The sequence below is a fragment of the Anoplophora glabripennis genome, unplaced genomic scaffold, assembly GCF_000390285.2.
Source record: "Anoplophora glabripennis isolate ALB-LARVAE unplaced genomic scaffold, Agla_2.0 scaffold90, whole genome shotgun sequence".
Taxonomy (NCBI): Eukaryota; Metazoa; Arthropoda; class Insecta; order Coleoptera; family Cerambycidae; genus Anoplophora; species Anoplophora glabripennis.
The window spans coordinates 528045-541639 of NW_019416260.1; the positions used below are offsets into that span (position 1 = coordinate 528045).

At 33.9% G+C, this 13595-nt stretch overlaps 2 protein-coding genes across 2 annotated transcripts; both read right to left on the minus strand.

Annotated features, from left to right (window-relative positions):
• Positions 1-1154: 1154 nt before the first annotated feature.
• Positions 1155-4797, minus strand: LOC108918006 (trypsin-1). Its single transcript, XM_018724843.2, has 4 exons — positions 4725-4797; positions 2375-2666; positions 1530-1741; positions 1155-1473 (listed from the first exon to the last, which is right to left on the minus strand). The coding sequence occupies exons 1-4, from the start codon at positions 4771-4773 to the stop codon at positions 1211-1213; spliced, it is 816 nt and encodes a 271-aa protein (XP_018580359.1). The 5' UTR covers positions 4774-4797; the 3' UTR covers positions 1155-1210.
• Positions 4798-6583: 1786 nt separating this feature from the next.
• On the minus strand, positions 6584-13595 carry LOC108917987 (trypsin-1). The gene is made up of 4 exons (XM_018724822.1): positions 13496-13595; positions 10518-10809; positions 6963-7174; positions 6584-6903 (listed from the first exon to the last, which is right to left on the minus strand). Exons 1-4 carry the CDS (start codon positions 13542-13544, stop codon positions 6641-6643), a joined length of 816 nt encoding a protein of 271 aa, XP_018580338.1. The 5' UTR covers positions 13545-13595; the 3' UTR covers positions 6584-6640.

The window sequence follows — 13595 nt, forward strand, 5'->3', positions numbered from 1 at the left end:
CTGCACTTTGAAAAATTTTGTACTCAACAACGCCGGGATATTGATTTTGAAATTCTATGAAACATTCCTCAATAGAATACTTCCATATTCCATCAATCTTGCGTTCATTTCTAAAGTAGGACTCTATGATAAACATTTTTTGTTCTTGAGAAAACACCATTTTAAACGCTTTTTAAAACGAAAATATTCAAATTGATAACGGCGATATTGCGCTTTGGCAGATGACGTTTAAGTTCATTTACTATACGCTACGCCCTACGTCCATATTTTCAGAACCAACTTAACCGCGTTTTTATTTGAACGCTCGTTATATTTGCTATACGAAAACAATACTTTCCAATTTTAGCTTTAAGTATGCAATAAGTCAAAAATCAAAACAAACTGCAAATTTTTAGCGATTATGGCTGCCAAATTTGAATGTTACTACCAAATCTGAACTGCTCCAGAGTTTTTTTTGCGTAATATTATAAAAATCTATAGTACCCGCCAATAAAATTTGTATTTTTAATAACCAAACAAATCTGTAGATATAGTCTGACAATAGACGTTGTGCAACTTCAATTCTTATGTATTATCTTTGATAATATCTCAGTTCTTAAGCAATAAAGGAAGTTCTAGAAGTTTTATCACAAAATACGAGCACTTAACGGGTATATCAAAATAATTTATCGATCACTACTAATGCTTAAGAGTCTTAACCTTTTTATTATCTCTTACCTTAAATGTACCGTTTTAAAGCAAATTTATGAGCATCAAGATAACTTGACGCATTGTCAATAGAAAACAATTGAATTTTGACATATTTATTGCAATAATATTTAATGGATAACGAGATATTATATCTTAGTTATTGAATAACAGATAAACTGGAGTATACTGATACCTTTTTTTATAAATGTTGAAATAACGCAATTTGGATATTTTTCAAGTGGAAGTCTCTATTCAAAAATATTTCACATATGTAGATGCTATTAATTTTTCACATACCATGTAAAGTTGATATATAAAACAAATCTATAATTCTTGTTTTAATATCGTTGCTTCAACTTGTTTTTTCGTTAAACTCTTGTTCTATACAATGGAAAATCAAGCGGGTATTAATCTGGGACTACAAGGATTGTTTTGGAACCAGATTGGGCAATGAAATATTCGCATAGCTAACTAGTACTTTACTGCGCATTTTAAATAGAAAACAAATGATTGAACGCACTCAGACAGAGATAGAACTTCTGATCCAGCGGGTGTAGTAGCTGACTCTGTTGTAGACAGACGGTGATCCCGCTCTGCCGCATGGTGTAGCGGTCCAAGTCGCGATACCGATCAATTTTTGTCCTTGGGGATCAGCCAATGGACCACCAGAATCTCCTGTGCAAATGGATACTCCTCCAGACAATGGTCCCGTACATACGTTGGCGTCCAAGTCCAGGGGATTCGGCCTGCCTCCTAGTATGGCCTCGAAAGCTTGTTTGCATGCTGAAAAAATATTGGTTAGGATTTTCTTCGGGCTTTGAAAGGTATTTTGAACTTACTCTCAGGAACGATGATGGGTACTTCAACATATTGGAGGGTAACGGGCATGGTGGGTACTTCAGTTGCAGTGGTGGATCCCCATCCTGACAGGACTGCGTTGCCCTCGAAGACTTCGTCTTGGTCGGGAAGACTGATCGCTTGAACCAGAGCGTTGAGGGTGAGGGGGGTGGCCAGCCTGAAGATCGCCAGATCGTGGGGAACAGCGTTGCCACTGGAAAGGAAAATCAATGGGTGTTAGGTGTTTCTGCGTGGATATATTGTCACATCGACATCTCGTTTAGCAATTAACATACAAATAAGTAGTAGCAGTTTAAACTGGAATAGATTGCTGTTTGCTAAGGACCAATTTGATAATGAAATTCAGAACTGCTTTCAAAGAAGCTGTAAAACCGTAAATCTAACAATTTTGGGAAAGTAATTCATCCTTCCTAAGACGAAATCATCTTGATATTGATTGATTGATCGATTGATTCTTCCAATAGTGACATGTAACTGTATTTCTCCTGAGACAATGCATCTTTAGTACAATTGGTTTCTTTTTGGAAACGCAAGAAGAAAATATTTAGTTGCAATACACGCTTCCATCTCCAGTTTTAAGAATTGCAGTTTCATCTTTCTGAAATCGTGTTTTCTGAACTGTTTTTTGGTTTGTGATGGATCAAGCCAGAATATTTTTCTGTGCAGTTTATATCAGCAGACTGCGTCTAAATTCCGAGGGGATCTTGAAGAGCGAAGATGTCACAGCATAATTGGTTGTGAATAATCACCGACTTGCCTTATGATCGATCGGAACAATAATTTTACTATACCTTCAAGAAGAAGAGAAGAAATCGGAAAAACTCACCCTTCATAATCGGGGTGGATGAGGACGTAGCTGACGCGGATCACCTGTCTTTCGGGGTTCTCACCGTTGAGATCGAGGACGCCAGCTAAGATCTGGTAGCTGCCAAGGGCGGGAGCTTGGGTGATACAGTGAGCAGCTGACAGGACCCATAGGGAACCGATGATGGCACCACCACAGGCGTGCGAACATGTACCCTGGATGCAGTATTGGACTGAGGCCTGGTAAGTGAACTGGCCGGACACGGCATTGCCGCCGCCTACGACTCGACCACTGGGAAGATCGTTGGGAGCAGCTGGAAAGAGGAAATTGATATTTTGCGTTATTAGTTGATGTATTTTCATTATTTTTCTATATTAGGGTGAAATAGGAAAAATAACATATTTAGAACCTATAAATTCCTCAAATCCTACTCTACTAGATTTGTTTTACTTTGGTGCTAACTCGGGACTAAACTTTGACGACGAGAAGTGTAAAAAAAATTCTACTGTTTGCAGGCTGTTAAAATTACGAACTTTTTGATTAATAAAAAAAATTAAATCAGGATATTTGACCGGTCTAACCGTTGCAATGTGCAACGCAGGGCACTCATTATTGTTCCAGGAAAAGGGCCACGGCAGATTGGCGCTAGGGGCTAGATCCTCCACACCAAGACTCTTCAGTGAACGCTCCCCACTTTACATTTATTTTTACTACATTATGTTCTCAATAAAAATACTTTTTATTTTTACCATTGAGAGAGAGTTTCATTTTGCTGCACTACAAAACCAACCCTCAATACTATTAAATAATGATTACGAAATTTTCTCCAGAAAACAGAAGAGCATACATAAGTTCAACGTCGGCTAAATTGATGTCGCGTATCCAAAAAAGTTACAATATCTCGTAAAAGAGACCCCAAATAAAGATCTTACAAGGTTGAAAAAAATAGAATAAAACGCAGCTTTATCTAAAACATATTCGGAAAGCACAAGCCTACTCAAAAAAATAGGGGGTCTATAGGTATTGCAACCCCCTTCCCCTCGCGCTTTGATATTTTAAACCAAAATTACACAAAAAATTTGCCGACTTAAGATCAAAATATGTGCCAAATTTCAAAAAAATATTTCTACAATCAATAAAAATCATTTTTTAAATTTTGAGTTTGAAATGAAAAGTGGCATAAGAAAAGTCCCATTATTTGGGTCCAAAGAATATGTGGTTAACTGCTTGACCTATTAATTTGTAACACCATGTATATATTAATTATCTTTTTCTAAAGAGGGCATCGTCCTTTTCACTAAATCTGGATAATTTTTATATTCGTTAAAGCGATTTTATTAGTTCTCTTTATAGTCCTGTAGTCAGGGGGTCCCAATTGCCTCCTTCCTTTAGATGGAGTTACCCAAGTGTTTTTTGTGTATTTTGAGCTGCAGAACACGAATTTTTTGGGTAGAAGTTTGCCCGGATGTCGATAAATTTTTTATTAACCAGAAACTTGCAAAATACTCAGAACTTAATTTTTGGCAAAATAAAATAGCAATGCAATAGCAATATTGTAAATTAGAATTAACCATGCAAACATTATATCTTTGATATTTCAATTTTTCCGCGCATTTTGTTTTAAACGATTGTCATTTATTTTTAAAACATGTTTGTAGTCGCGCTTCAAAATTGCACTGAAGATGTAGAATTATTAACGTTCATGTTACAAGATGAATAGCTTAATTAAATCAGATCTTTGCATTATTTGTCAAAAAAATTTTAATTTTAATTATCGTAATATTGCNAGACATTTTCTTCTTAAAATGGGTCAAAGAATAAGAAAATATTTTATTTTGCCAAAAACTATGTTCTCAGTATTTTGCAAGTTTTTGGTTAATAAAAACTTATCGACATCCGGGCAAACTCCTACCCAAAAAATTCGTGTTCTGCAGCTCAAAATATATAAAAAACACTTGGGTAAGTCCATCTAAACGAAGGAGGCAATTGGGACCGCCCTGGCTACAGGACTATTAGTTTTCCACAGTATTTAATTCATTTGTGAAAACTTTCTGTTCTAGGTAAATTGGTAATTTTTGTAATTATTTGAATAAACAATATACACAACGAGAATGTGACGGATCCTTTTAAAATTATTGCCATTTTTCTCGAAAAAGAAACGTTATTACTTACGAATCAAACTAATCAAAGTAGGCTATTGAGATATCGAAACATATTTCAACACAATATAGGACAACACTTTGAAGATGTTGACAAATTTAAAAAAATTACTTTACTAAAACTTTATTGCTTTTAGAATTTGTGATACGATATTATGGAGCACCCTCTATGAATACATTTTTATTTCCTCTAGAAAAAAATGCTTACTCACCATAGGCTCCAACGAAAAGGACCGACAACCACACTAAAGCAGACTTCATCTTAACTGATACCGATTCGATAGTTATGATTCATTTTATATACGTGTTTGATATCAGTTTATCATCAAGCTCTTAAAATCCAGAACACGTAACAAACAACAGGTGTGAACAGAATTTAAGCCCGTAGCACTGCAGGGAGGCTATGGATGGGAATTATTACCTGTTTGTGTCGCTACTACCAAAAATATACCCCTTGGGAACCCTAAGGTACCTGGAACAGCTATGAAAAAAAGGAATGGACAAAGGAAATTTATAGTTTAACAGCGGATGTGACAATATCAAAATCATCATGAAAAATTTGGTCGAGTTTGGTAATAATCTCAAACAACTAACGTGATGTTTCCTTGATTCCAGTACTTATTCAAGGTAGTGCTAACAAGGGTTAGAACACGGTAGCAATTCCATTTTGGACTACCTGCGAGAATCAGTGTGATTTTTGTATCATATTTTAAAATGAAGTTATGAAATTAATTCGTAATTGGCAACACTGATCTAGATAATCTTATGAAAGCAATGATGTTAGAAAAAACCCAAAAGCGTTGTAAAAGCTAAGCAACTTGGTTAAAACCAAATTTGCCCATATAGAGACAATTAATTGCATTGCCTAGCAGCCTTGATTTTATTCGTTCATAATTTTGTTTTTTAAATTGTTTTGAGTATGAACCTCCTTATACAATATTGTTTCATTTTCATTACTTTTTCCAAGTCGGATTAACTTCTTAGCTAATATCTGAACATCGGTGACAGGTAAACTTAAGTCAGGATCGATTTGATTGATTTTTTTACCTTATTGGATTAGTAAGTTAAGTGTTATCGGGAGATTTTCCGCAGCAAAGTCTGGTCTATACAAAAGTGAAACCTTATTATGGCACTAATTTTTAACTTCATGCGTACACTAAGTTCAGAGGTAACAACTTCTTGAACAAATTTAAATCTTTATCAAAACAAAGTTGTTCAGTCTTTAGGGGATCTAAGATATGTATATGTGTGTCAGTTTTAGCACCTTACCAAAATGCTTCTCTAAACTTAATGGCGGATTCTACGATACAAAGTAACAAAAAAAAACAGTGTACATGGCGGTACAGAACTGAAGATTAGCCGCAATTACAGGAAAACGGTAAGAGCAAATAGAAAACCGCAAGCGGGAATATTTGCAGCATAATTTTTTATTATTTTCCCCAACAATTTTTGTGAAAGATGTTAAGTCAAGTACTTATATCACTATACAGTTTCCAATTTCCTCTTTTTGTTTTTCTGTAATGGCAGCAGACAGTTTGGGGTCACCCTGTACAGGGTGTTCACAATTAAGGACGATATATGGTTATATCAAGTTTCAAAAAACTGTTGGAGAAATTGAATTTGGTGTTTTGCAGAAATTATCTGAATTTTTGACTAAAATGTTATAATTTTTCTCAAAAACGGATTATTCTGGCAGTAAGTAAAAAAAATCGGAATAAAATTGCTCTGTGAGTAATAAACAATTAATACTACGTTCCAATTTTGAACGAAATATGGTGTATCTTAAATCTTAATAAAGATATATTTATCTATCAGTAGTATATTTAAAAATATTAACTGAAACTTATTTTCTCTTTTGACTTAAATTCAAATAAATTTATAATCAAGGTACGTATTGACAGTCGAAAACAATTGAAATTTAATATGTGTTGCAATAACGTATAATTGATTACGAGACTTATAATGGAAAAACCGGTGATTACAAATCTGGACAAACACCTGGCTGAAATTAATACATTTTTATAGAATGTAATTATAGTTTTGGAGGTATGTTGGCAAATCAAAGATCACATAGCGAACTAATACTTTATTTCGCAAACTAAATAGGTAATAAATGAATTGAACGTACTTAGACAGAGATAGAACTTGTGATCCAGCTGATGTACTGGCTAACTCTGTTGTAGACAGAAGGCGCTCCTGGTCTACCGCATGGATTGGCTGTCCATGTCGCGATACCAATTAGTTTTTGTCCTTGGGCGTCAGCCAGTGGACCGCCAGAATCTCCAGAACAAATACCGACTCCTCCTGTCAATGGTCCTGTACAAATGTTGGCTTCCAAGTCCAGTGGATTTGGCGTGCCTCCTAGTATGGCATCCAAAGCTTGCTTGCACGCTTGCAAAAAAATATTGTTTAGGGTTTTCTTCAGACCTCGAAAGGTATTTTGGACTTACTTTCAGGAAGGATGATGGGTACCTCAACAAATTGGAGGGTAAGGGGCATGTTGGCTACCTCAGTGCCACTAGTGGATCCCCATCCTGACAGGATTGCGTTGCCCTCGAATATTTCGTATATGTCCGGGAGATTGATTGGTTGAACCAGAGAGTTGAGGGTGAGGGGAGTGGCCAGCCTGAAGACCGCTAGATCGTGGGGAACAGCGTTGCCACTGGAAAGAGAAACGAATGGGTGTTAGGTGTTTCTGCATGAATGGATTGTCAAATCGATACCCCGTTTAACTAACATACAAATAAGCAAATAAAGTTGTATTAACTACTAACACTTGGAGCAAAAATATTTGACAGACTCCTATGGTAGCTGATATCCATATTTTATACAGGGCATCTTTTATAATATGATCACTTTTAGAAAGTTTGTATTTTTTTTGTTCTATTTTATTCACATATCGGTCCACTTCAACATTTATTAAGCATGTTCTATATCTAAAATTGTTAGTTTTTAAGATATAAAAACATTCCTGAAAAAAAAAATAATTTTTATTATTTTATAGAATACCACAGATAAATATTGACTAATAAAATTAACTCTAAATGCAATGATAAATTATGAACTCACAAGTTGACGCAATATGACAGTATTTTCCAAAGCCATTTCATGCGACCGAAAATAATAAAAATTTGTTTTTTCCAGAAATGTTACTTGCAATATCTTAAAAACTAACAACTTTAGGTGTAGAACATACTTAATAAAAGTTGAAGTAGACTGATATGAGTGATATGTGAATAAAGAAAGAACAATAAATTACAGGGTGTTCCATTTAAAAAATTTTAGAAAATCAAGTTTGCACTTTCTGAAAATGATCGTATTAAAAAAAATGCCCTGTATCAAAATATCGATATTAGCTAATATAGGAGTCTACCTAACATTTGCCTATAACTCTGTCAAATATTTTTGCTCCAAGTGTTAGTAGTTGAAAGTTAATACAATTTCTTCGAGGTCATGTTTCTTTTCCAAAATTCGAAGAATTTTCTACATAACTTGGCAACCCCGCACTAAAATGCAAAATCCATATGTTTAAAAATATACAGGGTGTTCCATTTAAAAAATGTAATATTTGACGTGTCCCGTTTTTACTCATAGTCCTGTGTGTTTCATATTAATTGTGTCCTTTAGGTTTTTTGATTCCATACAACTTTTATATAAACTTTTTTCTGTATCATGAATAACATGGGAGTTATTTTACTTTCTCACACTAGTGGACTAATGGCCCACCCAGTATATATACAGGGTGTTTCTAAAATAGGGTTCCAAACTTCTGCTGTGTTTATAACTCATTAAAATAAGCCAAAAAGTTCCTATTAACATGTGCCTTAAAACGCACCCTTAGAAAGTTATATGCCCTTAAAAGGGCTCAAACAAAACTGGTTTTTTTCAAATAAATTGCAGTTATGAAGGATCCGATCATTTAATAAATAATTTAGGACATAAACTAAGACTATTTAAAGTAAGTAAGAGTTATACTTACTAATTAAAGAACTAATTACTACTGCAGACAATAGCTAATATAATATTAATATTAAAGAGCAGAGTAATTTTCAAACTCAATTTACTCGAAAACCATTGGAATTATCGATTTGGACAAAGATAATATTTTTTACGTAAAATTGTTAAGATTTTATAAATCTGTGGAGAAAATTGTAAAAAAATTGAAATAAAAAAAAATTACGTGCCGAAAACCCCCTTCACCAACCTAAATCATCGCATCATTTGCATGCCGAAAAACGGAGTAGCCCATGTTATTTAACGTAAAAAGTTATGTAAGATCCATATATTTTTTTCTATTTATTTGCGACCGTTTTGTCAATAACAGAAAAAAAAAAACAGTTTTGTTTGAGCCCTTTTAAGGGCTCAAACAAAACTTCCTAAGGGTGCGTTTTAGGTCACATGTACACAGGAACTTTTTGGCTTATTTTAATGAGTTATAAACGCAGCAGAAGTTTGGAACCCTATTTTAGAAACACCTTGTATAGGCAAGAAAATATTTTCTTCTTTCAAGAAAATTATTTACTTATTTAAATTCTTTAAATTTCTACCCAGAAATATAATTTCTTACTTTAAAAATAGACAGTATTTAAAATAATTATTTGGTATTTACGGATAAACAAATTCTATTTGTTAAGATCTACATAGATTTTATAGAAACATATTTTGTATGGTTTTTTTGGTCAAATGATTGTATATACTTAGTTTAAGAATATATTTGGATATAAATATTTCTCAATAATATGTTTGTTCAAACTTCAAACTCTAGTACAACAGCTAGGATCGTTCGTAATTTAAACCAACCAGACATAAGTCGGTTTGGGACTTATTGATGGTCCTCATCATTATGTCTTAGAACGATCCAGCTGCTTTAGTGTCGTTACTCCACAAGGAGAAGTGGATCCACGGAGCGTAAGTGGCTCCATCTATCGCGTTTCTTTCCACCTACGCCATTCTGTGACCTGCTACAATTTTCTTTCAATAAAACATAAGTTTGATTATAATATGCTACATTTGTCTTGAATAATTCCTACAATAATACTACATTTTAATTATACAGGGTGGCCAAATGAAAACGAAACAGAGCCATTTTCAGGAACTGCGTCAAGATTGTAGAAAATCGACTGGTCTAAGCGTTTTTCTTCAATATTGACGCAGTTCCTGAAAATGGCTCTGCTTCGTTTTCATTTGACCACCCTGTATATTAAGGAACTGGTAGTTTTGAAACAAATATGTTTGCAGTTTATGATGAACTGCAAGAGATATTGTACCTAAAGCCCGAGATAATAAATTTCAAAACTATAAAAGATTGGAATTAAATTATATATATTTTCAAATAATATAAATTCTAAGAAAAATTATAGATTACAGTAAATATTTCTAACAAACATACATTTGAATAGAATAAAATAACATTTACTGTAAATAATTCCATTTAAAACTATCTGCCCATTGATCCAAATACTTTTTTTTCCAGTGTATACTTAATAGCAGTTTAAATTGAAACACATTGCTTATATATGACCAGTTTCATAATGAACTTCAAGACTGGTTGAAAATTTAAAAAAGCTTTAAATCCACTATAACGATGAACTTAAGATTTTCTTAATTTAAAACTAGTATTTAACATTAATATAGTCTTGACTTCATATTCAATAACTTTGGAAAAGTCTATTCATCCTTATCATCTTAATAATTATCCATTAACTGTTTCCATCGCAACGTGTGATTATATTAATCCTGGGTAAATTTATTTTCAACCCATTTTAGTTTCTCCTTGGAAAAGCAGGGAAAAAATCTTCAGTTCCAATGTTTTACACATTTTTGCCTCCAGTTTCCTCCAATCGCATCTGAGGGGTTTGGATCCTGAAGATCGTTTGAAGAGCAAATATATTGTCTATATTTTTGGAACTTGAAGTAACAACCACCAATTGACCAAACTACGACTTAGCTTATGATCGATCGGAGTAATAATTTTGCTACATCTTCAAGAAATCGAATAAACTTACCCGCTGTAGTCGGGGTGGATGATCGCATAGCTGACGCGGACCACCTGTCTTTCGGGGTTCTCGTCGTTGAGATTGAGGACGCCGGCTAAGATCTGGTAGCTGCCAAGGGCGGGCGCTTGGGTAATACAGTGAGCAGCTGACAGTACCCATAAGGAACCGATGATGGCGCCGCCGCAGGCGTGCGAGCAGGTACCCTGGAGGCAGTATTGGACTGAGGCCTGGTAAGTGAACTGGCCCGACACGGCATTGCCGCCGCCTACGATTCGACCACTGGGAAGATCGTTGGGAGCAGCTGGAAGGAGAAAATTGATATTTTGAGTTAGCCTGCAATTGTTCAAGGACAATGCAAGGATATTTTGCATAAATAGCAAATTGTTAATAATGTACAGGGTGATTCATTATATTTTGACCCCCCCTTTAACTTTTTTGTTTTGGGAGTTATAAACAAATGTGAAATACAAAAGTTTTTATGAATTTTTCGAAAATGAAAGTAGAAAAACAAGTTAAGTTAAATGGAACACCCTGTACATTTTTACATATTTGGATAGAACGGTCCCTGTCGAGCATAGGCATATAGGGTTTGTTGGGTCTATCTGTAACAATAAGCAAGATACTATTAAATAACTAAAAGAAGGTTTTTTATTAAGAAAATAAGACATCTTGTAATTGTTAGACCTCTTTCAGGCACTTCTGCCTTTTTTATTTTTTATAACTCTCAAAACAATAAAGTTAAAGGAGGGGTCAAAATATAGTGAATCACCATGTACTCATCATAATAGAAAAAATAACATATTTTGAAACTATAATTTCCTCAGATCCTACTCTGCTAGATTTTTTTTTCTATTTTGGCCTAAACTTGATAACTTAATTAAAACAACAATTGAATCAAGATATTTTCCATAAATTGGCCCATAAAACCATTGCAGCAGCATCTGGTTTTGGGTCCCAAAATGATTGAACAAAATTCATATTTTTTTTCCAGTCAAATTTAAAAGAATCGCAGAAACAGGTCAATTAGTAAATAGACTTTGTCACCTTTCTGCAATATTTTCTATTTTTTTTAGCCATGTTTAACCGGCATTTTTTTAATAGGACGCTCTATATTTTATAGTATAAATAAATAGCCCTTCTAATCACGAATTCAGCGATATAAGGTTATACTACTTGTTTGTCATTGTTGTCAAAAAATGGAGGAATTAAATGAAAACAATAATTTAGTACTACTTTTTATTTTATTACATCAAATGTTCAAAGTGGCTCCCATTAACCATTGCACAATTCGGTGTTATATTTCGAACTTCTATGATACGATTTTTCAATCCTTCGATAGTGTCTGGTCTGTTCACATACATTTTGCTCACAAAAAAAATGTAGTGGGGTTAAGTCAGGGGAGCGTGGTGGCCATTCAAGCGGCCCTCTTCTGCCTATCCATCGATTTGAAAAAACTTTATTAAGATAATTTCTTACATCGAGGCGAAAATGTGGAGGGGCACCATCTTCTTGGAACCAGACATCACCAGCAGGCATATCGTGCTCATTAGGGTTAGGAAAAATTAATTCCAGGGCTAGAATCAGCTGAAAACGCAAAAAATCCAAATAAATGTCGTCTGTCAAACTGCCCTCAAAGAAATAAGGTCCCAGTATGGATTTCGTACTATTCCAGCCCAAACATTCACTTTTCCGGCCGTTGTGTATGATTTTCTTGCATCCAATGCGGATTTTCTGGGATCCAAAACCTAGTATTTTGCCTGTTCACGGTTCATCTTCTGTCTGTATCATCTGCCCATAGTTCTTGTAAGACGTTAACTTTGTAAGAATACGACTTTTGAGACTTCCGAGTTCTGTGAACTGAGGACTTCGACAAGCTGATGTTGGCTGAGATAGATCTAATGGATGAGTGAGAATTTTTCAGTAACGAGCATCACGTTAACGTATTCGTGACGGTTTGTTATTTTCACCGACGGTGTTTTTCTGTTAAGTGTATTTAAGTTTAATTGATATTAGATATATGCTACTCGTAAGTCCACGTTGAAATCAGCTATTTTTAACAAGTCTTCTATATCAGGCGTATTTACTTTAAATTTTACTTGTTTATTCCTATTTCCTATTTCTATCCTATTTTTTCGCAAAAAACTGTGAACTGCATTTTCTATACATCGAACTGTATCTCTGTTTAAAATATATCTGCGCGGTAAGGTTCACTCTGTGTACATATTAAAAAAAAAACTAAAAAATTCATATTTCGTATTTAATTTTTCTCTTTAAATTTAAATTTTTTATTTCTATAAAATGTACACAGTGTTTCAAAATAACGTACCATAATTAATAAGGACAACATAATATTATAAAATAAGGTTTTGACCATGAGGGTCTATCATCTTTTGTTTTCAAAATATATTTTTTAATTCTGCTCTGCACAAAAAGTGTACTCTTGTCAAAAGCGCAAAACTTACAGGTGTATTCTCGTTTTATTTTTATGTTCATCATAGAAGTTATAATTGATAAAAGTAAACAATGTTATCGACAACATGCAAAAAACACATGTTGTTCCACTAACTCTGGATAACAATCTTTAAGTTCATTAAAACAATTTTATTGGTTCTCTTTACTCTCCCATTGTATTTAAATTATGTGTGAAAACATTCTGTTTCATGTGATTATTTGAACAGACGATATAATTGTACAATTTATCAGAAACTAAATACGAATTGCCATTTTTATTGGAAAGAAGCGTTTCCGCGAATTCTGATAGCAATTTAAAAACCATCCGTATTACTCACTAATCAAACTAGACTCTTGAGTGCCTCTCGAAACATATCTCTACCAAATTTCAATACAATATAAGACGACACTTTGAAGATATTGACAAAAAAAATTAAATTAATAAAACTTTATTGCTTTTAGAATATGTGATCCGATATTATGAGCACCCTCTATGAATACATTTTTGTTTCCTCTAGAAAAAAATGCTTACTCACCATAAGCTCTAACGAGAAGAACCGACAACCACACTAAAGCAGACTTCATCTTAACTGATACGGATTCGATCGTTATGAATTATTTTATATGTGATGTGTT